This window comes from Daphnia pulex, chromosome 7 (assembly GCF_021134715.1).
Source record: "Daphnia pulex isolate KAP4 chromosome 7, ASM2113471v1".
Lineage (NCBI taxonomy): Eukaryota > Metazoa > Arthropoda > Branchiopoda > Diplostraca > Daphniidae > Daphnia > Daphnia pulex.
This window is the reverse complement of record NC_060023.1, coordinates 11065592-11092967: the sequence shown is the minus strand read 5'-3', so window position 1 is coordinate 11092967 and position 27376 is coordinate 11065592. Positions and strand designations below refer to the sequence as shown.

Sequence of the window (27376 nt, the reverse complement as noted above, 5' to 3'; positions counted from 1 at the left end):
TCTTTTCCATTTGACTTTTAAATAACTACTTTATTGACTGCTCTAAAGTTGAACATAATCGCACATATGACACGAAATTGAATTTTTGGTAACATTTTTTTTTGTTTAGCGAGATTATATAGTTGTTTGTGTGTGTAACGTCGTACATCATAAAAACATGCGATTTCCTTATCTCAAAATTTGATTCTTCTTCCTTTTTTTCAAATTTCAGATTCAAGAGCAACAACAAAAATACAGTGATGACATCATCCATACACGATAGCATTGAGGTGATTATGTGATTATGTTGACCATTATTTTTTTTTTGTGTGTTTTTTTATTTTTCTATTTTGAGAGGTTTAATTTTTTGGTTAAATAACTTCAATCAAGACGAGAAAATTGGAGAGAGAGAATGCAAAGTAGGGCGGGGAATGGGGATGTTGGGGCGAGAGAGAGAGAAATCTCATCTACGGCAGCATTTTTCACGTTTTTGTTCATTGATGAACGCATTGGAAAATTGAAGGGGACACGAAAAAGAATTTTGGTCCTAAATATGACAGAAACGGAAAGAAGAAATCGATTATCTAAATGATGCACTTGGCTTGCTTTCGTTTTCTTTTTGTTTCTCATCTCTCCTTTTTTTCTATTTAGTGGGAAAAACATCAAAAGTCCCGCGTGATCTTTTTTCGGACGGCCCTTTTATCAAGTTTAAAGTTAAAATTCGTTGGAAAATTGTTCAACCAACCGATATCCGACACGGGTTCAAAAGCCATTTCAAATTTATTTATTTTTTTTAAATTTTTTCGCGGGTTTTATTTCTCTTCTTTTTTGGTTTGTTCCACTCGTGAAACAAGAACCAATGAAGACGGGACCATTTCGACGACGACGAGACACGACAAATTCGGTAAAAATCAAATCAAAAACATAAATCACACGAAACGTCACACATTTTTTTACGTCTGAAGAATTAATTAATTTCTTTTTTTGTGCCGTCGCAGAGAAACAGGTTGAAGGTGATTTGATTTTGAAACAAAAAAAAAAGAGAAACGTCAAACGTTTTCGCACTTAAACGTGGACGTGGAATCTTAAATCACCAACCGGCTGTTTAACCGACAACTTTTAAAACAGTTTTTATTTTTTCTTATAGTACGATGAACCTATAAACTAACTTTTATTGATTTTTTTTTGTATGGGATGAAAGGTGGAATAGTGGTGGATGGAGGTGTTTGAAAATTACTTTTTTTTTCTTGTTATATTATTTTTTTTTGTCATTTTGTCTTTTACCCAAGTTAAAAAGGAACAACACACACAACACCGAAGCGAACGCGCGTGTGACACGGAAGCCAGGCGGAATAGAAAGTGTCGACGAACGAGAGAGAGAGAGAGAGGGAACTCGATCCGACGTGAAGCGCCACAGACACACAACACGCACAGGTAAAATAGCCATAACATTAAATTGACGATTAGATTTCTTTCTTTGTTTGGTTTTTTCTCGAGTAAATGTGAATATTTAAAACTTCTTCTTCATTTTTTTTTTGGGTGTCTGAATTGGCGAATTTCTTCCGGAATCGGATGGGTTGGGATAAAATGTAATTGATGGTTGACCGCTTTTAAAACCACGTGACTTTTGATTTCCCATTTTTTTTTTAAGATTTGAAAAGATTTTGACTTGATTTGAATTTGCCGCATTTTTTGTTTTGAAATGGCGTCTGCCTCTTTGAACTCTGAAATGAAAAAAATGTTCATCAAATCTTATGGGGCTCAGATTTTTAATGAACATTGATTCCTTGTCAATCAAAGAGTTGCGGACGTCATTGGTGGAGTTTCAACGCCTCCAAAAAGAAAACGAACGATCAGCTTGTAGCGTTGGAAAAAGGGTTAGGTGGGGGAAAATAGTTTTGGGGTTTTAAAAACAGTGTTCAAAAAATGAATGGCAATGACAAGACATGATTGACAAGACATTTTCTCTACAACTTGATTAATACAACATATTTTTTTTTTTGTTTTTGTAGGGTTTTTTCTTTTGCTTCCGGACTCCTCCGGATGGAAACTCGAGAGAAGGTGCGTTAAGGAGGGGTAGGGGGAGACACACATCCGCTTACATTCCGTCACAAATAGCCCAGCGTGGCGTAAGTCTTGACGAAGGGCTGATCCAGTTTACAGCTTTCTCTGCTCAAAAGGAAAAGAAGAAAAAAGCAAAATTGGAATTACGGCAACGATCTTCGACTTATAATTCGCATCAGCCAAAAATCCAGGTGAGTAGAATTATGTTAATGACGATATACAAGTTACAAGGCGGGATATATGGTGGGCGGAAATCTTTCGAACGGAAAAAGGAAAAAAGAAATCTGAAAAGGATAGAAGATGAAAGCCTACCTTTTGAGATTTGAGTTAAGGAGGAAGAAATTGAAAGGTGCTCGCTTGGTGTTTCGTGAGTGTACGAAGAAGAGACAGGTGAGCGAATGTTGGCAAATGGAAAGGGGGGTGGAGATAGGAAGGGCGGGGCTGAGAAGGTTTTCCGGGATCGGATGGGATTGGGGTTTGTTTGTTTGCTTGTCTCGGATCGATTTATTTATAGTATAATAAATATTTATAAGTGGGAATTTTTTTTGAGGGTCTTGCAAACACATCGCACAATGAACAGCACACAATATTCCATTCAAGTTAAAGCCAGGTGGGCGTTAGGGTGCTGTATAGAAAAAAAGAAGAGAAAGAAAAAAACGGGGAAAAAATTGCGATCGATCAGACAAAAGGGAAGAAATGACAAAATCAGTTGAATCGTTTTGACAAGTTTTTTGGTTCGTTTTTTTGCAATCAGAATCAAAACGTCATGCCGCCAAAAATGATTTTTTTTTTTTTCAAATTTTACTTGCGCGATTTGAATAAGTAAACTGAAAAATCCAATAAAGCCAAAAACTAAAGGAACGACATTCAAATTCGAATGAAATAGGAAAAAAAAAATAAAGATTTGAAATAATAATCATTTCGATTCGATTTGTAAATGTTACACTTACTCGTCTTCCCACGGGCAGATATCGCTGATTTTGGATGATGATTTATCCGGTTGTTGCGATGTCGACGACTGTTCCGATCCTGGTTCCGGCATAGCGGTTATGCCGGAAGCGGATTCTTTTCGCCGATGACCACTGCCACCACAACTACCGGCCAGACTAATGACGGGCGACACTTGTTTTGATGGATTCAACACGATCACTGTCACTTCACTCGGCGATTTAACTGTCGGATTTTTTGGAGTTTCCAGGTCTTGAGACTCCCACGGACAGACGACGTCGTCCGAGACCAACACTTCGGCCGTACTCTTTAGCTGGGTAACGGGCGTTTTGACGCGGGTGCCACCGCCACTACCACCGCCACCACCGGAGGAGGAGGAGGAAGAAGTTGCCGCCGGAGGAGCTGCGCTTGCAGACTCCCAAGGACAGACATCCATATCCGTCGATGGATGGCTCTCGACGCTGCAGGAGAAGCTGCTCTTCTTGGCCGATGGGCTACTGACGATCGGAGTGTGTCCATCCGCTTGATCGACTGACGGGCCCGGAGTCAACAGAACGCCCTTTGTCCGCCCGCTTCCGGCGCTGAGCGGAGGGGGCGGATTAATCGTCTCCCACGGGCAGACGTTGTCTTCCCTCTCCGGCGGCGGAATGATGGACGTCGATTCACTTGTACTGCTCGATCTGGTGTGACGATTTGTTTTCATAGAGAAAGAAAAAAATCGACAAACAAACAAACAAGAAATCACACAATTCCGGAAATGAAGACATTTTTTCCGGAAGCAGATTTCACAGAATTTGTTTTTTAATAGTTCAAGGAATTTCAACATTCAACAAAAAAGGATTGGTGCGTGACGTGACATGCTGTGGAAAACAAAATGGACACCGAGCAACAGAGTGGATTTAATTGTGGCTAACGTTTTTTTCTTTTTACATGTGAACAAACTAACAAACCAAATGTCAAATAAAAACGGAAAGGGGGGGGGGGAATCATGCGCAATCCTTGCGTTTATCCGAATCACGAAATCCGATTTTTTTCTTTTTTCACAAGGAAAAGAAAAGAAAAATTCCAAACTAAAAATAAACAAGATATTTAAATATCCCGCCCGCCGATCCGTTAAATCCGGATTTTCTGGTCTTACGGATACAGCGACAAAGTATATATACATACCACAGAGCATGTGTATGTATATATAAGAAGAAGAAAAAAACGAAGAGTCATGGTAAATGAAGGATTGGAGATGGGCCAAAGCGTTCCAAAATGCATCGCTTAATAAAACAAACGAAATTCAACACAGAGAAAAAAAACATAAGGTGGTAAGGACAACTTTGACAGAAATAAGCGGAGAACGAAACACAAAAGGGGGGGAGCCAACGTTTTCCAATTATGTATTTATTGTCGTGATAAAAAAAGGTCACGAAACGTGACGCTCGGGAAACAGCGGGGGAAATATTCAAAGAGAAGGAAAAAGTTAAAAAAAAGAATGAATGATGGGATTTGCAAAGATGGGGGGAACGAGAAATCAAGTCAAATTTTTGATTGAAACAAATGATTGGGTCTTTCCGGTTGGATGAAGACAGAAAATGGGGGGCTAGAAAGAGAGAGAGAGAAAGAGACATAATGACATCAAGTCTGCTTTCACGTCGTCCATGTTTCTCTCTCTCTCTCTCTCATTTTTGTGTGTGTGTTTTAGGGTTTTTCGGGGCTCGAGTCAAACTTACTGCAGCAGTGGAGGTGGAGGAGAACTGAGAGGAGGAAGAGCAAGAGGAGAGACCAGCTGAGCTGTGGACGTCGTACGCTGACACGGCATATCCCCACTGCATCGAGTGCGAAATGTTTTTCAATTTACTTTTGTTTTGTTTTTGACAGGAAAAATGATGAAGAAAACAGCAGAACTCGGATTTGTTTGTTTCAATCCGCCAAAAAGATTTCAACAACCAAAGAATTTTTGGTCAAATGAGTTAAAATAGGACAGCGAGAAACAGATCAAATCATAAAATGATTGCAATCCATCTCTATGGTAATAATAAATTAATAAGTAAATATCTAAGATATGATTATTTGTCAAATGAAATCAGATAAGATAACAAGCTTTTGATTTTTTCAAATCATTATGTCCACCAATTCAATTCTAGGCTAATATGTGTCATCAAAATAAGAGAATCGAAAAGATGAAAAAGAATCAAATATAGTAAGAAATTTGGCCGAGGCGATCATTACCGATAGGGTGTGTCGCATTCGTCGCCAGGAGCGATGCTGATGTTGGCACAACTTCCGGCGGTAGAACTCATCGCCGAACTGCTATTGATTCCGGCCGAAGCGGCGGCAGTGTTGGCCGATGAGCTGGCCAGCAGGAGACTCGTGTTGGTGGCAGAAGGGCCGACCCCCGTTTGCTGATGCGGATGATCCGGCGGTGAACCGGACAAACTCCTCTCGCCCACACTTCCCCTCCGTCTAATAGCGCCGGATCCGCATGACAGGTTGAGCTGCTGCAAATTCCCCAAGGGTAATCCGATCCCGCTGACTCCTGACGTGGCCGCCACGATCGATTTCTTCTTGCCCGTCGCACCAAAACTGAAGAATCTGCAAGAAAAGGGGAAAAAAAATATTATTCTACATCAATAGACTTGCCAGCGTTAACGGGCATTCAACTTGTCAGTTGCCGGAGCGTTTACAAAATTGATGACTTAACGATCCGTTTTTTGAACTTTTTCTTTTTTTTAAGGTTCAAATAATTGAAAGCCGGAAAGAGAAAAATGGTCTGACCTTTTCTTCTGACACGGTTGGAGAGCATTGGCCAGCAGCTGTTTGTAATGATCGGAGCGGACAAATCGAGGGTAGCAGTCCTTTTTCAGCAGCAAGTTGTAAACGTGCTCGGCGGCCTTGTCGAAAGTGAAGCGCGACGGTCGCTTCATCTCGTGCTGAACGATATCCATTGTCCGCCCATCGATATTGATCTCGCACGGGGCTCCCGGCGCCAAAAATTCCCTTTTTATTTTCAAATTTTTTAATATTCCCGCCAAAAAAAAAAGAAAATGCAAATTAAACGGGGGGATAATAACTCACTGGTAAATTTCCTGGACGCGATGGAGGATTTTTGATGCGGGTCCGCTCCTCAGCTGATTGGTAGCCAACCAGAACCGGATGTTTTCGTGACTGTACTCTTTGCGTAGATAGTTGGTCAACTCTTGTAAACCTTTTAAATAGATCGTCGTCGTTGTCGTCGAGCGAAGAAGAAGAAGAAAAAAAAAAGATTCAGTACATAGTACATAGTAGTAAGTGCAGTTGAAGGAGGGAGTCCATGTATAAATAAGGAATTTGAGTAGTTACCGGTCTGGTCCGTCACGAGATCCTCGATGGAAATGGCCCATCGTTTGGCTCGCTTCTCAGTCGGCACTTCCACTCTGTCAAATAACAGATCGAAGGCTATTATCATAGTTGCGCATGGGCTGGAATGCGTGTATATCTGATGTCTGTGTGTGTGTGTGTGCCAACAAAAGTATATAGTAACAACTCGCAATGCACTTTGATGGAATATCCTGTCATAAACACCAGAATGGGGCCAGCAGCAGCCGCTATATGCTTTCGTCGCTCCCGCCATGTCGCATGATGAACGGCGGGTGTTCGACCATCGATCCGATCCTTCACAGATCCCAATACCAAACCCCGAAAAAATATTCTACATCTTGTTCATCCGGCTTCCATCGTTTTTTTCTTTTTTATGTGTACCGTGTGTACAGATCCAGGACGAATCAATGACGTTGTGACGACATGTGTCGTAAAGAGCCTACAAACTAATAGTCTTGGGCAAAAAGCACGGGCCCGCATTCGTCCTAAAACAGCTCAGCAACAGCTGATCAATATATACGTGTACCGAGAAAAACAGAAAACAAATCAAATAGGCTGGTAGAGAAGGCCGTCATGTTGAAACTAATATTTGAATTCTCGAGATGTGACTGGTTATCTAACTGGATTTCGGGAAAATCGCACCCGGGGATTATTGGCGAAAGAGTTGGAATAGATATTGCTGTTGTAGGAGAGACATTCTTTATTACTGGTTGTTTCGTCTTGATCGAAACTTTTTAGCAAGCGAATGGCGCAGGCGAACTTATTAAAAGGATCGTCGTTCTAATAGATTTTGGCGCTGGCCCAGCCAGACCACTAACTTTCCTCATTTGTTCCCATTCCAAGATAAAAACAGAGAGGGCTATAAACCAATGCCAAAGTATATATCCGTGAGACCGTGACAGTACACTTATTCTATTACCGCCACGCGACGTTGACACGGCTAAATCTCGAGGAAAATTTATGAAGTTGGCCCGAAAAACTGATTGGAATGGGGGCGACTTTCTTTTCTGCACCAAACAAAAAAGGGGAAATCAATACCACAAAAGAAAAACCCCATCTTTTTATTACTTGCGCAAAGCTTTTGTTTCACGCTCAAAAAAATCTCATATTCCCTCTGTTTTTCAATTATCTTGCGTCACACAAATAAAAGGCCCAGCCGTGACGAAATTATTCCAAACATTGGCAACGTCAAACGCCATTCCCGGTTTTCGTCTGTTTGATGTCGAGTCGCAAAAGTTGAAAGTGCTCGTAAGTCATCACTTATTCGGCGGGCTGGAATATCCGAGAATACAAGACGCGCAATCGGCATATCATTTGAATATCATCACGAAAATATTGCCTGCTCAGATATACACGCCCTTGCGTTGATATTTGAAAGTTTTCTTGATGGCTAAACGAAACGATTTCATGAGGAAAATGTTTATCGCCCACGTGTCTTTGGAAAAGTCATCAATGTGAAGAAGCCACAAAGCCATTGCAGCCTTTTTGTAGGTCTTCTTATTTCGTGGCTCAGCAGTAACATTTGGTAATATACAACTTGTAAAATGTAATGAGCAATGAACCTCTTTTTCGTCTCAGTACTTTTCATGAGGCATGTTGAAAGTAATGAAGATGTACTCGTAAAACTGTGATTTGAACCAACAAAACCAGCTTATTGATGCTTGATGAACTCTTCGTAAATAACTTGATGTGAATCACAACAATATTTATGTTTGCTATGTTACTCGCAAACCTACACATTTCACAGTGACACGTTGGACTCAATTATGAATTGCCTTCTACTTCTATTCAAACAGATGACAGTAGTCTGTGAGTTACATTTTAATAAGTTAAATTATTCCATTGTTGTAAGATCACCGCTATGGTGAACTAACATTTCTTTTTTCAGTCTTAATATTGATAACTGCCATTGTTCTGGTAAAATTCCAAGTCGTCATATTTAATTTAATTCTTTTACCATGCTTTTCGTCTTTCAAAAGATACTGCATACCTTTTTAAGCTATAAGCTGACACTACCAAATTGTTTTTCTCTTTATGTGTCTCTGGCTTAACCCCAAGTTAACTTTATTTTTCAGTTTCTCCTAGCCTTAGTTTGTGTATAGGCAACTTATTTAAAAAGTTCTATTTGATCATTACGTTCTTTTCATTTCGTACCCCAGAAAACCGGAAGAAAAGAAGAAGAAAGAAAAAAGAGCACACCAAAAGCTTATTAACAGATGTCGATTAATAACAAAAGAAGAAAAAAGGGACTCACGCGCCAGCATTAAGGATCCAGTAGGTGGGATCATCCGATAGCCAAGGATTAGACGGCTGGGGCGTATGAAGAAACGGATCGTATTCGCTGTAGGTGGCGCAGTGTTGTTGCAGCGTCTCGGCCGCCACAGACACCTTGATCCGCGCTCTAACCAGCTGGCCCCTCACAAACTCCACCTGAAACCACAGGAGACGGTCACAGCAAATTCACCATTGTTATTTACGGGGTATACACGCTCTTTGCTCATTCGCCATGCAAGATACAACGCCCTCTCTCCCTTATCTCATTTCTTGTAGGCTGACGAACCGAACGACCTGTCACCACCCACACAAAACCGTTGAAGAAAGACAGGACGAGCCAAAGAGAAGAGAATTCTGGAGACTACTAGAGAGAGAGTAGTATTGATTTTTCCTGCCCTGCTCCTGCTGCTGTATGTGTCGGAGAAAATAGATGGAGGACCGGCGAAATAGTAGTACGACGCTATAGAAAAAAGAAAGATATCCTCTTCTTCTATACCTTTGCAAAAAAGGGGGGAGCCTCGTTAAGCTAATTTAAGCAAAAGATTTTTACAAGGTACAATGATCATGTTCGGTTGATGTTGACCGGCCAATGTCGGTGTATATAAATCCTTTGACTAGATTGCCGCTCCTTGTCGCTGTTGAACAGACCGATCCCCATTTATTTTATATTTTTTTTTGGCCCTTCCCTTTTTCATTTCCCTTGATGTAGTACGTGTGTATCGGATAAAGAGTTCTACCTCCCTCATTCCTCTCCTTGGATACAGATGAGGCCAAAGCCGTCGCCGTCGTTTCAGTCCAACCCATGTTTCCAGCGGTATCATCAGCGCAGCGGGTTGGCATGGTGACCGTGCACCGAATATATCCTATATATATATTCTCAGGGGCATGATTACATCCAGCAGCAGCAGCAGCAGCCATCATCTTCCCTCTCGTTCTCCCTTTCGCTTGTCATTACATAACTTGATACAACATTCGCCCGGGCTCCCCGCACAAAAAGAGGTTTACATTTGCTGTTACAGTGTCAGTGGTCTTGCACTGGGGGATCGGCTATTCCATATTGCATCCATTAAGAGTCTGACAGAATCGCTTTAAATGGCATTGGATCGACATTGTCTAGAAGCTGCTAAATGATGGGTGAGAGGCGTAATGTTTCTTTTTTCTTTTACCTCAGTTTTGATCTCTTCGATGTTCTTCCACTTTCGGATAAAGTTGGACGATGCGGTTGTGCAAGAAGCTCCGGCCGAGTCGTCACGCTGATTCGAAGATGGCGCCAATGAAATCCACGACGAGTTGGTGGGGAAAGGCGGCTGTTCCAGGCAATTGAGGAAACTGGGCGGCGGCCTGTACGCCCTCCAATAGGCCCGCTCTTGGCTATCCGTTACGATCTTGTCGCCTTTCTTCCGGTCTTTGGCCAGCCTCACCTTGACGGAACAAATGGAGAAAATGTACAACAACCAACAACGGCGAGTGAGAGACCCCGCAAGCTCTTTCTTTCCCTCCGCAACCAGTAGTAAGTTATCACCAATAATTTGTTATTCCTTTAATTTTATTATTTATTGCATCCCACCGAGTAAATAAGAATAAGAAAGCCCTGTCGGTCTTTTTAATATGAAATTTCCACTCAAAAGCATTTGCCTTTTGTTGGTTTTGTAAAAGGTGGAAAAATCGGAATCTTTTGATTAAAGATTCCGCGAATTCCTCCCAGTCCATAGTTTCATTACGTCAATTAAAAAAGTTACGTGATGAAGTGTAGGGCTGCTCCCCCAGTAATTTATGTATACCTGTTCTTCCGCTTGCATGACGATAAACTCCCATTTGTGTGCCATCTGCCTCTTGAGTCGACTTAGGGCCTCCTGTTATCCGCCGTAAGCACAACAACACGAAAAAACAACATCAACATCATAAATAAATGTAAATTTATTTCTTTGCCAAGCCCCCTCCTTTTGTGCATGCAGGGGGGATTGATTTTTTTCCGTCGTCGAAAAATATTTATTCCGGCGTGGGCTAAGCCGCCGCTTACCAATTCGTACTCCTCCAGTCCATGTTTCTGCTTGTTGCGTAACGAGCGCTTGTACAGGTAGATGACGTACTCGCTGTTTTCCGGACTGTGGTTCTGCGACGCCCAATAATACGGCGTCTGTCGTCGGGCGAAAGAAAAAAGGAGAAAACAAATCGTTTGAGAGAGAGGAAGAAAAAAAGGCCATAATTGGTTGGCAATAGGATTTGTCCATTAAGAAACACAAAATGATGGAAATCGTTCGTTTCCTCTTTCATTTTGTGATTTTTATTTTCTTTTTTCTTGATCGTTTTCCTCATTTTGTCGATTAATATCTTGAGAGAACAAAAGAGAACAAAAAAGGAGGAAGAAGAAGAGAGAAGCTATACAACAACAGATGAGAGATGCTGGCTGAGGGGGTTGTTGCCTGCCTGGCACACACACACACACAACAAGGCAAAGGCCGTTGTGTGATTGGCCCGGCCACATACAATCTGGGCGGAGCACCTCCTTCTTCCAGGGGGGCCTGACGACGTCGTCGTCGTCGACCCGACACCACCGTTTTCAGGAGCTTACACACACACAGACGTAGAGAAAGGGGGGTGGGGATGGATGGATGGAGAACGGGAAAAATCAATAGTCTGGCTCGATAACGGCAGCGGTGGTGTGTGTGTTTGGTGGTTGGTAGTACTACCACTAGCGGTGGCGACCAAGGAATGGCCAAAAGATATCCAGCAGAAACAAGGAGGGATTGCAGAGGATTATATTGAACCGTGATCGAATCATCTTCATCTCGAGTTGTCTTGTCTTCCCCCCTACCAAATTCGCCCACCATAGCCCCCCAAAGGCGCAAGTTTTGGCCCTGTGAAAAATACGACAAGAAGAAGAAGAGAATCGGGATTTTCCAATTGGAGGGCCGACAACAAAGAGCGGGCAAACCCGAGTAATCGATCCGCCTTTGGGCGCGGGAGGGGGGTAAACCGTCGTTGTCAAGTCCTTCATCTTTTTTTGAAAATGAACAAAAAGCGCGAAGAGAGTTAGAGAAAAAAGAAGACAACTTTGGGGGGGCCGACGACATTGACACGCAACACAACACTCTTTGACTTTGGTAGGCGACGATCAAATAAGGAAAGAGGAAAAAAGAGTCGGACGGGAATGGTGGGGGTCTTGATGGGTGGGAAAAGAGAGCGATTTAATTTGATTAGACGAACGGTGCGAAGTGAATGAGGAGATGAGAGACTTCTTCTTTCATCTTAGATGGTCGAATGAATATTGAAAAAGGCACTGGCGCAACCCGCCAGTCTGGGGTGGATCAACAACTTTCTTCTTCTTCTTTTATCCTATTTCCCCTCTCTTTCCTTTTTAGATTATTTTTACACAGCAGTCTGGAGTTTCTTTTCAGTTGCCCGCACAGTCCGGTTGGTGATGCCTTTCGTTGTCTATTGCCCGCCGCCGCCGTCGTCGTCGTCGTCGTCGTCGTTCTTTAATTGGATTGCGCACGACATCCCATCTCCGTCCCAGACGCGGTGGGGCGATAGAGAAGAACCCCATCGCCTTTTTTTAAATCTTTTTTTTTTTACTCTTTTTTAGACTTGGAACTTCCGGCCGGATGGCAATAATCAAGGACGCACAGATGTTGTCAAGTAAAAAGTCGCAACAACAGTCGGTGAAGATTTTTTTTTTAAGTCCCGCTGTCCACGTGGTAAACCCGCCCAAATAAAAAGAATGTTTGAAATAAGAAAAAAAAGGTAAAAAAGTCTTTGAAGAATTTTTGGCAAAGTCCAATCTCCTTATTTTTATTTTGTTTTCATTTCTGTTTTTGAAGGTGATATTATTTCTGTACGCTCCTGCCCCGCTCCCGACTCCCGAAAGAAGAAAAAAGATGGGCGAGACGAGACGGGAGTTATTCTGGTCCCCCCCCTCCATTCATCGGCAAACCTTCGCATCTATATACTCGCACGCCGGGGGGCGCTGGATTGCAAAACGCCATTCCGTTCCTTTTTTATTTGCTTTTTGCGTTTGGGATGAAGGAAGAAAAAGTGACGCAAGCGCGTGCCTCCGCTATCGACAATTCAGGTGATGGGAGCGATCCGATTGATTATCACGAAAGCTTTATCCCATTTTTGAGATTGGTCCTTTAGATTGATTAATCCTTTTTACGGCCCTTTAAAAACTTTTATGTCGACGTTTCCGTCATTCCGGTGTTGGAGGGGACCAGAAATTCCGAGTGAGAAGGAGAATAATGGGATGTCGACACCTTAAAAAATCCCTGCCGTTCATCATTTGTCGGAAAGCGTCGGTGTCTGTATAAGTAAGATGGTCGGCGTCACGTTATTATTCACTGGCGGAATTTATTGGCACGGATCCAATCCCTGCGGGGAAGTGGGGGAAAACAAAATTGTGTTGGATGGCGACAACAATCGGGCTGTGTTGTTGTCACGGTCCAGAATTTTTGATACAATTGCAGGAGCGATCGAGATAAAGTGAACGGGCAACGGGCAATTGATGGATAATAACGAGCTCCGCTTATCGTGATGGGCGTTTTCACGACTGCCAGCCATTGTCATGCTGGATGAAAGACTCGATTTGTCAATAAGTTTTAAGGGAGCTGGGCGGGGATAGGTTTGCACATAAGTAGTTTCTCTCCATGTTTGCCAATCAATCGACAATTTGATTCCAACTGCAAATACGGCCGCCAAACTCTCGAGTGTATATTGCCAATCAGGAAGATTTCAAATTTTACTGGAAGGCTTTTGACGGATGCGATAAAATGGGGAAGAAAAAGTGCTCACCTGGAAGCGGTAGAGTGAGCTGTCGTCCTTCACGGAGAGGCTCTTGTTGCATTCGCCCACCGGGAAAAAGTAGCCGTGCTGACACAGAAGATTGGCCATGTGGATCGCCTCCACTGGAAAGAAGAAAAGACAAAAACGATGTCATCCGGAGAACAACAAGAAAAAGTTAAAAAAGAGCCAAACTTACCAGAGTCTTCAATATTTAAACGCTCCATCAGCCACTCGATCATGTCGTAACCTGATCCGCAAGGCTCAAAATGAAGATGAATCGATTTACGGGAGAAAAATGAGAAAAAATGGAGAAACTGACCCATAAAAGCTGACGGAATGGAAGTGAGGAACAACTTTTGGCTCCTCACTGGCACCCCGTTCTCGGGATCCTGCATCTCCCTCACCAGGCTCTCCATCTGTCATCAACAACAAGTGATAGGACTGAAGGGAACGAATATTTTTTTGGTTTTTTGGTCTTGACAATTGTCGAAAAAACAAAAATGCCACAACTGGATGATGGATGGGGGAAAATAGGAAAATGGATGTGGCGGGCGTCGATGTGAAAAGCCACAAGCAACAATTGAATCAACGATGGTTGGGGCTGGTCAGGAGCATCAACTAACTCCCGTTAGTTGATTGCGGAGGAAACCTGGAAAATGTCATTTCCCCGGAAGATTCGATCGAAAACATCAAACTAATCCCTTTTCGATTCTATCCCATCCGCACAAGAATAAATGTAGGAGACACGGTTAGAAAATGACCATAACCGCCATGCTGAACAAGTGACTGCTCCTTTTCCCAAGTCCAATTTGAAGAAGAACAAGTCCCTGGACTCTCTCTCTGTCTCTCTTACGTCTGCGACATTCTTTTCTATTAGATACACTGTCGGCTGATTGAATCGACAGTGCAACCATTGGCGGTGGCCACCGGGGTTATTCTATTCCGCAATTCAAGCCCTCGGATATAATATCCAATTCAACTTTGTAAATCCAAAGTGTGTGTCTGTCTCCCTGGTAGCTTAGACTGTCCTGGGTCTCATTCCCCGGAGAGCCCCCCCCCCCCCCCTCCTGTGACATGGAAGAATGATGGTGTAATAACCATTTAATTTTTGGAATTGAATTTCTTTTGACTTCCGACCGCACCCTATTTTCGTGTGTTCGTCGCCCTAACTTTGTTTCGTTCGTAATCACGCCCCGGCCTCGCCTTAAAATGTCGTTGTTGTTTCAAATTTAATAACCATTTTCTCTTTTCTTTTTGCAGGAATATCACAAACTACTTTTTACTACTACATGGCGGAGCCTGGATGGATCGAATGGGAGGCCTGTCCCGTTCCCCCTTGGAAATGTCCATTAATTTGAAAATGATTTGATGGATCTGCCGCTTCTGATAATACCAGTGGATGTGCATCTTACACAGATCCCGGGTATAATGCCGCGACGTTCTTTTGTTTTCCTCCTTCTACCCCACCCTCTCGACTACATATCCATATCCCCCTCTATCCCCCGGTTTACAGTACTATATCAAAGGGCTTTTCATCCGCAAAAGGAGCTGCTGCTGCTCTTTAAGAGAGTCGTGAGGTGGAGGATGGGTGGGACTGACAAGAAGAATGGACGATTAATATTCACGAGAATGAATGCGCAACATCCGCCTTCCCCCCACCACCCCACATGACATGGCGAGGAGGAGGACGGTCGGTCGGGAAATCCCAGGAGGGATGGCCCAACTGTGCGGCAAAGCGGAGGCAAAGTCGTACGTTATTTATTAGGCAAATGAAGGTATTAAATAAGACGTTTCATTATTTATTCCGCTTTTGAAGTTTTAGCAGGTTGTTAGTTTTCTCGGAACAAGTTGGTTCCATCCCCGTTGGGGGTGGTTGATTTTTTACCTTGTCGAAGACGAGAGGTCGCTTTCCGACGAGTCCGCCTCCGCTTCCGCCGCTTCCGCCGTGATCGAAAGAATCTGCCGAATCGACAACGGCGGCGGTGGCGTTGCCGGCGAAAGGATCGGCCGACTTGTCAGCGACTGAGACATCCGCGTTGTGATGGTGGTGTTGCTGTTGTTGTTGTTGTCCGCCATGGCAACAATGACGATGCTGCTGCGCCTCGTTGATTTGGTTGTCCATGGTTTGTGATAAAGTTGTAACTGTCTGTTCTGCTGCTGCTGCTTTTCAGGGCCGTCCGACGGTCCGGCAGCGGCAATCATACTCGCAGGTGATGAGGATCTCGGTCGACGACGACAACAGTGGTGGCAGACGACGGGATCTGGCGGCCTGATGGACGGCCTGGCTCCTGCGAGCTGGTGGCGGCGGCGGCGACGGCGGCGACGGCCCAGCATTTGGGCATGTTGATGTTTTTACACCTTCTTCAGAAAAATGTGAGGCGGAATGCTGGACGAGATGACGTTGGAGAGTCCTCGACCACCACAACAACAACAACCGAATCGACGACGCACTTTTCTTCTCCCCCAAAAATATTCGGTCCCGCTCAGAATAAGCGACAAGTTATTCGACACGACAATCCTCAACAATTGTCAATTCTTTTGATCGTTCGTTTCACTGGAAAAGGGGGAACCCGAACAAAAACGTTCCCGATCGGAAATGGGCAACAGAGAGAGAGAGAAAAAGGAAATTCCTAACGCAATCGAAACCGGGCGGACACACAAAAAAAGGACGACGACGACGAATCGAATCAAAGGGAGAGAAATGAAAACGGATCCGAGAGGTACGAAGAAGAGCTAAATATTCTTTTCGCACGGGATTTCTTCTTTGGGGTTGGCCTTGTCGCAGCTCCGAAAATAACAGATGGACAAGGATGAATGTAATCAGAGGAAATGAAGGAAGAAGAAAAAGAAGATAAAAGATGGCCGAAAAAATCAAAGAAGAAGAAGAGAAAAATGAGAAAAGAAAAAAGAAAAAATTGGAGACTAAAAGGAGAAAGGAAAATAAAACCAACAGGAATGATTAGCCGTTCTCGTTATTCCTCAGACTGGGCACGACGAGTAACAAGCCTCTTTGCTCGTCCGTCAGCACTGGCTTCAGCTTGGGCTGCTTCTTCGGCTGGACCATTTTGAGAGCGCCCGACTTGGTGTCAATCCTATGGCCGGCGTTGCTTCCTCCCATCGGCGCTCTGGCTTCTTATCGGTGCACATTCACATTCTCCTGGATTCCAAATTTTTTTTCGACCGCTGGCCAGCTGGAGGAAGATCGACTTTGACAATTTGTGTTCGACCCCAAAGTGCTCGTGAGAAATTGGAGCTTGGAGAAAAATGATTAACAAAACAAAATAAAAAACTGGAGCAAGCTGGGGCTCTCCTGGGTTGTAACTGGACACTTTTGTGTTTTAGAGGGGGGCGAGTTTTGACCGCGCCTGTGTGAGACTTTCTGTCTCTCTCTTCTCTCTTTTTTTGGCCCCCAAATGGTTGACGTGTTTGCTGCTGTTACTAACGGAGCAAGACACACACACGCACAGGCGACACGTACACGACCGTCCGGGCGGGAAATCCACTCTAGACTGAAAAGGCCATATCAAGTTGCCAACCTGAAAATGTACAAACGACGCCTCCTCCTCCACTAGTTCTCCCTCTATCTTCGTACCACGACAACTAGTTTCTCTCTTCTCTCTCTCCAGCCACACTGCCCAAGTGTGCGCATGCGTGTACATCACGGCGTGCAAGGATGGAAGGAAGAAGGAGGGAAATAAAAGGAGACCCAGGAAAGAAACAGACAAACGTACACGGGAGCGAAAACAAAATTAATAATAATAAACTCTGTGGTCTATCCAGGAACAGCAGTCTATACCCAGGAACTTGCAACGGTATCAAATCTTTTACCCTTTTTTTTAGCCAACTAAAAATCATTTGGATCAGTTTAGTTTCTCAAATTTTTTTAAAAAATGTTGTAGACTTTTTTAGTGAATTATTTGACCGTTTTTATTCAACCCGGAAAGAACTCCGGAAATTCTTTCGCGCCAACGTGATTATTTAATGATTTTAGTTTTTTTCCCATTTCTCTTTGAACAGGGAAAATATCTGTGACCGGAACTGTGAAAGGTTAAAAAGGGAAGAAGATCTCGTTGGGCGCTGTATACATCGTCAATTCCAGCTCAGATCAGAGCTGCTATCCTTCTCTCTTACCCTTTCTACGTATATATCCCCTCTCTCTCTTTACTCTTTCCTCCACTTTCGGATCAATAGCAGAGCAGAGCAGCAGAGTCCCGAGTGAGAGCGAGCACACACACACACACAACATCAGAAGGAGAGATGTGCTGCAAGGCAAACTGAAAAGGATGAAAAAAGGGGGAGGAAGAAGAAGGAGACAGGCGGAGGGAGGAAAGAAGAAGGAAAAAGAAAAAGCCAAACAGCCGTGTAACGCATGTTCAATCAGCAGCACACACCAGCCGAAGAAGAAAAAATGATTTTCAGATGGAAAAGTGAACGAAAGAAGATGTACTGCATGAAATCATATTTGACTGTGAGCGACATTTTCTTGTCCGATATGAAAGAAGAAGAAAAATTTGTGATTGGCGATTGCTGCAGCCGGAAACTTTGTGTGGTGGTGGTGGTGGTGGACAGCTAGGGACGATGTCGACCATCGTTTGATATGCCACAGGAGCGGCTACACAAGTCGGCCACCGGCTTATCATTTCGTTGGCCGTCCCATTGGAAAGACGTGACCCGTTGCCATCATCATCAGCCATATCGGGTTAGAGCTCCACCCATCTTCTTTTTTCCCCCTTGTAATAGAAAAATCTTCCTACCAAATGGAGAAATTCGAGAATTCAATTTCATGAATATTGATCGGCGCCTTTATAGACTGGTATATACCTACCAAAAGTAGACTCTTCTTGGGCTTCAAATATTTATGGGAAAAGCAGCTCTATACGGGGAAACATTTATCGAATCATTCTTCTTTCTCCTCCATCTCTTGTTCTTTGGCTTTTTGATTTATCTGAATAGTCTTGATTCAAAAACTTGGGTCTTTCTCCAAACTCACTCAAGTGAACCGATCCCTTTTTTTATTATTATTTGGCCCGTTGACGTCGATGGGTAGGGAGGGAGGGGGGTCAAGAAACCCTGGGCGACGCTCTGAGACTGGCCAATGATGACGGCGGAATATTATCGGTTGTCTGGACGGTGAATCAAGCGACGCATTCCAGTTGGCCAATTTCGCCCGAAATGCGATTGACACAAAATCAGACAAATTGAATGTTGTTGTTGTTGTTGTTGTTGGCCGCGCATCGCTTATTGTAACGCGCACCGAAAATACTGCACTGCTGCATTGTGTGTAGAGTCTGAGAGTGAAAAAGTGAACAGCCTTGATGAATAGTTGACAGTCGAAATCCGACTCCTCTCTTGGCCGTTTGGATCGATGAACTTGTTACCCGACACCGGGCAAAGTTCGACGCGGCATGCATACACGCCGTGTGTAGAAAAGAACATGGCACAAGTTTGGGGGGAGGGGGGAATGATGGAAGAAAAAACTCAGTCCGGCAAAAGTTGTTTTAAAAATCAAGTTGTGCCAACTCTATAACGTTATGCTTGCCACGTCAAAGGTCAACTTTTTTTTCTTCTTCTACTTGTTTGAGTTGTTGTAAAACTTTGTGGCGAAAAATTGTCTATTCATCCGCAATTCCGGACTGAGAATGGAGATCTCTCTGCTGCTCATCTAGTGGGAGAGAGGCATTCGACTCGATTAATGTCGCCCGCAAAGCGTTTAGATAATGAGCTGTGCACTCGGTATTCTTTTCTTTATGTGTACATTAGCGCTCTGCTGTTATTGTTGTTTTTTTGTTCTGTTTTTGTTTTGTTTTTTTCGCCGGCAACGTTATCGACCAAGCGGGGGTACAAAAAAACTGGGCCAAAGACCCCCCTCAACTCTCTCTCTCTCTCTACAATCGTTTCCTTTTCTTCCGCCAGACGATTATACTACACACACAGCCTCGCTCCACATACACACACAAGAGTCGTCTTCTTTTTATGTGCATGTTTGTGTTTGTAACTGTTGTGACTCTCCAAAAACTTTTTCATCCCCCCCCCCCTCTTTTTATATTTTTTTATTATCTGATTTCGTGTCCGCTCGGCGTGATGCGCCCCTCACATTTGCATCCAGACGGGCCAACTGATAGCGCGCGCGCACACCAACACCCGAAATGTTATTACGACTCGTTTCTAAAAACTTTTTTTTCCTTTTCCCTTTTCTTTAGAGACTTGGATTTGTCCTATTTACTGCACAGTGGAACTACCGCCTGCTATTGGCCGTTATTACTCTCACACGCTCCTCTCGTGACGTCTCGGAAATAAAAAAAAAAAATCAAAATTTGGATGCCTTCCGGATGGATGAAAAGCAAGAAGATGGAGGATTATATATGCCGGGGTTGAAGTTTGCGAGTAGCTCATATCGACTTTGAGTGTTGTGGATGTGTGTGTGTGGGTATTATGGCCTTTTATTTAGTGGATAGGAGCAGTTGTAGGAGTAGTAGTAGTTGGAACTGAACCCAGGAGCACCCCTCTCTCTTGCTAGACTGATGGATGAGCAGGAATATCGATCAAGTATATGTTTGGGGGGTATATACACAGTTACGTTTCGGGCCAGCCTTCGTTTCCATGGCGACCAGTCAATAACAAAAGCCTGGGCCCTGAAGGCCGCCGATCTGTTTACGGCCATCTGCAGCTTGGAACGGAACTCGCCCGTAGTCCCGCCGGTCGCCGGAATTTCTCTGATGGAAGAATGAGAGACTTGATCGTGAAAATAAATACAGATCCAGCCGTAGGAGCCAGTGGTGGTGGTGGTGGCGGCTTGGCTGCCGCCAATCAACAGACGACCAACAGAAGAAACAGGAGCCCCATGGTGGATAATGGCGCGATCCGAGCAGGAACAGGAGATGGACTATCTCTGACAGTTCGATCACTCAGAGAAGACGATGGACTCAGCACGGATGACGGAAGCGACAGCGGAACAGCCGGAACGCCGACCAGTCAAACTGCAGGATATTGGCCCGACCTGGAAGTCCTCGATCCTGACCATCCCATGTAAGTTCGTTAACCCTCGTTAGACGAAATTTAAAAATAAAAGTTTGATATTTTTGTCTTCTAATTATTTGCATTGTTCGATTAGCCTGGAGCGTTTCCAGGCCAATTTGACGCAGTTGCTGGACGAAGAGGATCAACAGCTGACGCTGAAAATCCTGGAAGCGGAAGAGAAACGCAAGTGCGTCCTGCGCGAGAGGAAGAAGATTTCGGCCGGACTGGATGAGATGAAACGACTCAATGAGCGGAGTCGAGTGACACTCCGCAAGGAGAAGGAAGCCCTCGACGTGGAAAAGGCCAAACGACTCCAGGTGGAAGGTGACGTCCTTCCGGAGAAGAAACAACAATTCGAAAGTCTCGAACGATTGCTGGGAGACGTTGAGTCCGCCGACGGCCTTTTGGAGAAGGATTTGGAGTCGGGACGCAAGAAGTTGGCCACAATCCGCCAGCGTCTGGAGGAGCAACAGCAACAACTGGCCCAAGCCAGGGGCCAACTGGATCAAGGACATCGCCAACGGGATTCCAACCAAGCTCATAAACTCCTCCAGGTTAGCCGATCCATTATTAAACGCCCGTTCTTGTACTATATCTTCCGTGCATCTGTTCGTCTCAGACCTGTTCGGTTATGACGTCAACTTTTCTTTTTATGGTCAGGACCCGCCGAACCGGAAAGAAAAAGTTCTATTCATAGATTAAGAAGAAGAAGAAGAAGCTAAAGCCGGATAAAGAAGGGGAAAGTACGCTCCGTGTACGAACGGCCAGAAAAATCAACAATCAATCTTTGTGTGTTCTGTAATAGTATACCCGGAATATAGCCAGCGGCCATGGCAGTGGTGGCTCTGTTTACTTCCTGACATCCTGTTTAGTACGGGCTGTTCTCCTCCTCCTCCTCCTTTTTTTGACATTTTTTGGCCGTGGGGGAGGGGGGGGGATTCTTATAACTGGGCAGCACAAGTTCACGGTGTGGTAAGCTTGTCGTGATGGACCGTGACACGCTAGTGACACCTGTCAACGTGCGGTAACAGTGGAAATCGTTGTGGTTGTCACGTGTGTTGTTGGTTGGTTGTTGTTGTTGTTTGTTCCGGGAAGTTTTGCATATTTAACCGGAAATTGTTGAATTATCGCGCAGGATGTGGTGATCAATCAGCTGCTGTCGGATGTTGAGGCCGCCGAATGGAAGCGCAACCAGATGGAGAACGTTCTGCTGGATGAGGAGCAGTTGACGGCCGGATTAAGGGATGCCATCCGCGGAGCTCACGCCCAAGTTGCGGCAATCAACACGGAAAAGATCCGGCTCAACCAGAGCTGGCAATCCAGCTTGTTGGCCTTACAGAAGAATAACGAGGCCCTAGCGGCCGTTCACCAATCCATCAGGTTTCCATTTATTTCCCCTTGATTCACCACTTTGTGTAACGACGGCGGAGTAGATTCCGCAATTGGCTGATGATCCTTCCGCTTTTTTATTTTCTTTCTTATTTTCCCGCCCAAAAAATAAATAAAAAGGAACGAAGAAGCCCGCCGAGATGAAATCAATCGCTGCTGGGCTATTGGCGAAAAGGAGACGACGGAATTGGCTTCGAAACGGACCAACGTTCAATTCGAATTAGGGCGGCTGGAACGGAAGATAACTAATCTGGAAACGCAGTGCCAGACGCGGGAGGCGCAAAAGAGCTCAGACGATCAACGCAACCGTCATCTCGAGTCCATCATCCGATCTCGGGAGGAAGAGCTTCAAACGCTGATAAGGGAGGCGGAGCTGCTGGCCAAGAGCGAGAGCGATGCCCTGGACCGTCTGCAGGCCCAGCGGTGCAAAAACAAGACCCTGGAGGCGGCCATACTCGATCAAGTCTATCGGAGTGTGGCCTGCGATCAGGAAGCGCAGGCCATTTATCGGCACATCCGCCAAATGGAAGAAGCTTCCACCGAACTGGTCCGTTTTATTTCTTTTATTCTTTCCTTTTCGCATTTGGCGTTGACGACCGGGACCAATTTCCAATTGTTTTATTCCAAATTCGTCCAAAAAATGGAATTTCAAATAGGATTTCGAAATTGCCAAAGCCGAGAGTCGTAATGGACGTGCGCTGCTGGAGCGCGATGATCTGGAGAAGGAATTGCAGGAGAAGACGAAAGAGCTGGAAGAGAAGCAAGGCCAAGTCGCCGCCAGGGACGGGCAAATCAAACGACTCGAGGCGGAATTGAGCGAGCAACAGAAACTGTTGGAGAGGAAGGAAATGCATTGGGCGAAACAAAAAGTGACGCTGGACGAGCTGCGGGCCACTCTTGAAGAGAATCAGGCCCGCACTGAAGAGGAAAGAGTCGTGCGGGCCCTGCAGGAGCAGCTGGATCAAGTTCGTCAGACAACCGATAGTCTCCAGCGTCAATGGTCGGAAGCCGAGCAGCAATTGCTTCAAGTGGCAATGACACGAGATATCCAGGCCGTCGAGGAGGAGAAACTTCGTGAGGGTACGAATTGATCCCTTTGGCAATCAAGTCGATTCATTTGTGGGATCGGGAATGATTATGTTGAAAGGCCTGCTGCTTTGATGATGAATGCAAGTCTAATTGCCGCCTGCTCCTGTCAGCTATGTATGTGTGAAATAATATTTTGGTTGATTTTCTCTTTTGGCTGGACTGACCAGAGATCGCCGTGTGGGATGAAAAGAAGAAGCGACTCCTCCGTGAAGTAGCCGGATTGAAGCAAACGCAATTGCAGTGCAAGAGATCCATCCACGGCTGGCGAGAGTACTTGCAGCAGCTGGACGCCCGACTGGCCCAGCAGTCGGCCAACAAAGAAAGCCTAGAGCGTCACAATCAGCACTTTCAACACCAGTGGCAGCTCCATCTCGAGGTTCGTTCTTTGCCTTCCCCTTTGAATTCGCCAACATTTTGACATCCGGCGGAGCACTTAAACTCCGCATTGTTTCTCGCATTGGGAATCCAGCCATTCACGGAGCCTAACCCCGCCCGAAGCGGCTGCACTTACTTACCGTCGATCAAGTCAAATTTTAGGATTATGATGATTTCTTATTTCAATTATTCAAATTGGTATCGGGGCGGAATTTGAAAAATGGCGCCAAAAAATGATTAGATCATTCAAGTTTAATGTACCGCGCCTATCGTTTACCCCCTTGAAAATGTGGTCGATATTGCTCAAGGGGAGGAATTTTTGATGATTTAAGGAAAAGAAAAGGCGGAAATGACATTATTGATCATCTCATTTATGCTCTGACTTTTCCGTACCACGACGACGGAAACGTGAGCGGCACAAAAGACTCGCCCGGCATTTGTTTTAGAATTTGTTTTTCTGCTTTCTTTTGCCTGTTTGAAATGTTTTGGGTTTTAAGGAAACGACCGCGTCTTATTAACTAAAAAAAAAAAGGGAGGGAGGGATCGATGCGGGAAAACAGATCTGTCATCATTTTACTTTGTCTGCTCGCCTATTCATTGACTATGTCTGTGTGTGTCTAAGGCTTTCAATGATCTTACCAACTAGAATCGATTTAATCTTTAAAAAAAAAAGATTTAATTTGTAAAAGATTCTTTAAGTGAATGTTTCAAATTTTTCTTTCGGTCTTTTATTTTGGCGGAGGAAAACAGGAACCGGAGCGGAAGGTTCACCGAGTCCGTGAGGAAATCCTCCAACTTCGTGCTCAAAAATCCAACCTGGAAATCAGTTTATGTGACCTGAACAAAGTGATTGTTTTGTGGACGGGCAAGTTGGCGGACATTCGCGAAGCTCAAAGTTACTACCAAGCCGAGCGTTCCGATGCCGGATCGCTGGCCCTACTCCAAGCAGAGAAACACCGACTCCAGGTTCGTCCACTCTTACATCAACTAAACCCCACTCACCCACCCGACCAATAAAAGTGAAATGTTACGCCATTCCCATCTCATGTCCATGTTTTGATATGTTTTACCCCAACAAGGTGCAAGAGGTCCAGCTGAGGAAGGATCAAGAACTGCTCAACCACCAACTGCAGAAAGCCGTTCTGGGCCGATCCGTGCTCAACACCAAGGCCGACATCAGGACCGGAGTCGGACATAAGACGAGGATCGTCAAGGAGCCGGTCGACTCCAACGCCTGGCACAAGATCCTCTCGAAAGAAATCGCCAAACGCCGCAAGGTTCGACAGTTTGGGAGGGATGGGGGTCGTACTGTCGTAAAGCACAAAAGCTGTCACGATGTGTTTCACTGCTCTCGAGTGTGCCTCTCGTGTGTAGGGGGGTTGGGGCTGCTGCTGCTGGCCTGGTATATCATTCAATTGGATCTTGACTCATGCAGGAGGTTCTCAAGCTGAAGCAATCGATCACCGAGAGGAAGGCAGTCAACGCGGAGCTGACGGCGCAGCGCGACTCTCTACGAGATTCACTCGAGATGGACCGTAATAGACTCGAACAGCTCGATCACGACATTGCTGAAGCGGTTGTCACCAAGAGACGAGTGAGTAGCGAATAGCCAAGACAAAAAGAGAAGAAGAAGAAGGAAAGAGCGCCGGAATCCATTCGAATGAAGTGTTTTCAATCGTGTTACGTTTTTATCGATTCAGGCCATTTCGACGCTGGTGGGACATCAGAAGTGGTGGCGCTTCTACGACCAGCTCAAATACGGAACTTATCGACGCAAGCACGGCGCTGACAGCCTGGCGGAGGCAGAGTCCCGCGCAAGACAGAAACTAATTCAATTGACCAAGGTTGCCGACAAATTGGCTTGCGAATATCCTCATTTGGAAGCCCAACTCAATGAAATTCGTGACTCACTCAACTAGTCTTGATTTGATTTCTTTTTGTTTTATTTTATTAGTTGGCTAAATAGTTGTTCTGGCTCTTCCGCTACGACATCCACTTGATAATGTAGTAGTGTTTCTTTCCTGTTGGGCAAGAAAGGGGAAAACAGTTACAAATAAAAAGCGATGTTCAAACACTGAGCCTCTTTTGTCTCTTCTCTCAAACTTACCCACGCGGATTAAACTGATCCCGTTGGGCAGGATGTGGCGGCCGAGCGACAAAATCTCCGTATAATCAGTGCACTTGACTTGATTGATATGCAAACCTCCCGCCAAGATGATGCGACGAGCGTCGTCTATTGTAAACATTAAAAATAAACGGCGTCAACTTTAATTCACCAAACTAATCGTGACGGTAAAAAAAACACAGCGGGCGGTTTTTCCGCCCCTTACTTTCGTTGGCGAAACAGTTGGCTTTCATCACCATATCGAGAACGGAAGTTGCCGGTTCCAGCAAAATGTCTACCATTGTGGCGCCTCGGAATGTCTCGTTCAATTCGGATGGTTGGAGTCGTGCCAATGAGTCAGCCGATTTACTATACAATGCCTCCGTGATGCGCTCCGCTGATTTCAAACCGTTTTCTGTTGAAACAAAATGCATTCGATCAAGGCAACAGTGAATTCACTCGAGCGGACAACACTCAAAAGAGGATATACAGACCTCCGTGGACGAGCAGCGTCACTTGTTGGGCTAATTTACGGTGAGCAACTCGAGATTCCGGTTTATTCTGCATTGAAAAGGGCATTTGAGAGAAATGATCGGAAATAAAGATTTCACTAATTCAATCATTGATACCGTTTGTTTCTCCATTATCGTAGAGATCTCGTCTGTTGAACAAAAAGTGAAGAGTTTCAACAATTGTTCCACCTCAGAGTCCTTGACTCTCATAAAGAATTGATAGAGCTCGTACGGTGACGTCTTCGATGGTGTAATCCACACGGCGTTGCCAGCCGTTTTACCCAACTTGGACCCGGCTTCGTTCGTGACGAGCGGGATTGTCAGTCCTGCAACGACAAATTGAAATTGTAAATTAATTCTTTTGATCTCGTTACTTGATTTCAGAAATTTAATTACCAAAAACTTCTTCTAATCCCATTCGGCTGATTAATTCGTGGCCTGAAACTATGTTCCCCATTTGATCACTTCCGCCAATCTGGCAACAAAACGGATTAAATTCACAAACATCTTAATGTTACAGAAGAATACAAAATTATACCTGGAATCGGCATTTGTATTTTTGTAGAAGGTGTAACCAATCATAGCCTTGGAGCACCTGATAGGAGAATTCCGTGAAGCTTATTCCAGACTCGGAATTGATCCTCGATTGGACGCTGTTCCTGCTGAGCATGGCCCCGACTCGGAAATGCCTTCCTGCTGTACTGAGGAACTTTGTGATGCTTACATTATTGTACCAATCTGCATTGTTGACTAGCCTAGATCACCAATAAAAAAAGCTTCAGTAAATCATAAACATAATTGTACTGTAGACTGAAGGAGGTTGTACTTTACTGGTTTCAGTGGGCCTCTGTTTTCCTCCCATATGTATTTTTGGTGGTTCTGAAATATCCTTTTAATGTTCTCACCTATCACATTAGTATTTTCTTTGACATTTTCTTCAGGCAAAGCAATTCTCTCGCTGGATTTTCCACTAGGATCACCTATTAAGGCAGTAGCTCCCCCGATCTTTATAAACATAAAATGAATTTTACTATTAATCATAAGAAAAAATCATTTAAATTCTTACCAAGGCTATAGTTTGATGGCCAGCTCGTTGGCAATGCAACATTGTCATCAGAACCAAGAGATTTCCTATATGGAGGCTATCGGCAGTTGGATCAAATCCAGCATAGAAACACTGTGGCTGTGACAGCAGTTTTTGAAGGGTTAAACTAAATACACAAACGAAAAAAAGTTAATTATTCTCGCGTTAACTGATATATAAATATCTGGATACAACCTAGGTGGGGGAAAAACGTCTTGCAATAGTCCCCTTTCGTTTAATTTAAGAACATTGCTAGCGCAATATCGCTGGATTACAACTTTACATGTTCTAGCCGAACAAATACGATTAAGCACGCAAATGATCATATTTAATTAAATGTATTTGAAGATGCGATGGCAGGAAACAAAACAAACCACCAACAAACGTGCAATTCGCAGCAGACTACATTAAGATAAT

General features: G+C 44.4%; 3 protein-coding genes across 7 annotated transcripts; 1 reads left to right on the top strand and 2 right to left on the bottom strand.

Moving 5' to 3' along the window:
• Positions 1-9: 9 nt before the first annotated feature.
• Positions 10-15511, bottom strand: LOC124197748. Of its 5 annotated transcripts, XR_006876335.1 has the most exons (17): positions 15275-15511; positions 13709-13805; positions 13586-13636; positions 13399-13511; positions 10631-10747; positions 10392-10463; positions 9777-10031; positions 8591-8766; positions 6319-6392; positions 6055-6184; positions 5755-5976; positions 5209-5571; positions 4710-4805; positions 2994-3671; positions 2356-2668; positions 2082-2148; positions 10-526 (listed from the first exon to the last, which is right to left on the bottom strand). XR_006876335.1 is itself a non-coding variant. In XM_046593283.1 (16 exons), exons 1-15 carry the CDS (start codon positions 15509-15511, stop codon positions 2088-2090), a joined length of 2742 nt encoding a protein of 913 aa, XP_046449239.1. In that variant the 3' UTR covers positions 10-526; positions 2082-2087. The 5 variants fall into 5 exon arrangements, 3 of the variants coding, with proteins under 3 accessions (XP_046449239.1, XP_046449238.1, XP_046449240.1); XR_006876334.1 differs by having other exon boundaries at positions 10-2148; XM_046593283.1 differs by lacking the exon at positions 2356-2668.
• A 1450-nt stretch (positions 15512-16961) lies between these two features.
• Positions 16962-25337, top strand: LOC124197747 (coiled-coil domain-containing protein 40-like). Its single transcript, XM_046593281.1, has 12 exons — positions 16962-17201; positions 17407-18088; positions 19590-20415; positions 20501-20960; positions 21542-21786; positions 21916-22342; positions 22452-22875; positions 23052-23260; positions 24010-24225; positions 24339-24536; positions 24695-24853; positions 24960-25337. Exons 3-12 carry the CDS (start codon positions 19940-19942, stop codon positions 25176-25178), a joined length of 3033 nt encoding a protein of 1010 aa, XP_046449237.1. The 5' UTR covers positions 16962-17201; positions 17407-18088; positions 19590-19939; the 3' UTR covers positions 25179-25337.
• On the bottom strand, positions 25179-27372 carry LOC124197751 (tyrosine--tRNA ligase, mitochondrial-like). The gene is made up of 10 exons (XM_046593289.1): positions 27155-27372; positions 26942-27086; positions 26702-26880; positions 26414-26630; positions 26272-26350; positions 25993-26201; positions 25858-25924; positions 25590-25778; positions 25367-25492; positions 25179-25280 (listed from the first exon to the last, which is right to left on the bottom strand). The coding sequence occupies exons 1-10, from the start codon at positions 27283-27285 to the stop codon at positions 25243-25245; spliced, it is 1380 nt and encodes a 459-aa protein (XP_046449245.1). The 5' UTR covers positions 27286-27372; the 3' UTR covers positions 25179-25242.
• Positions 27373-27376: the final 4 nt, after the last annotated feature.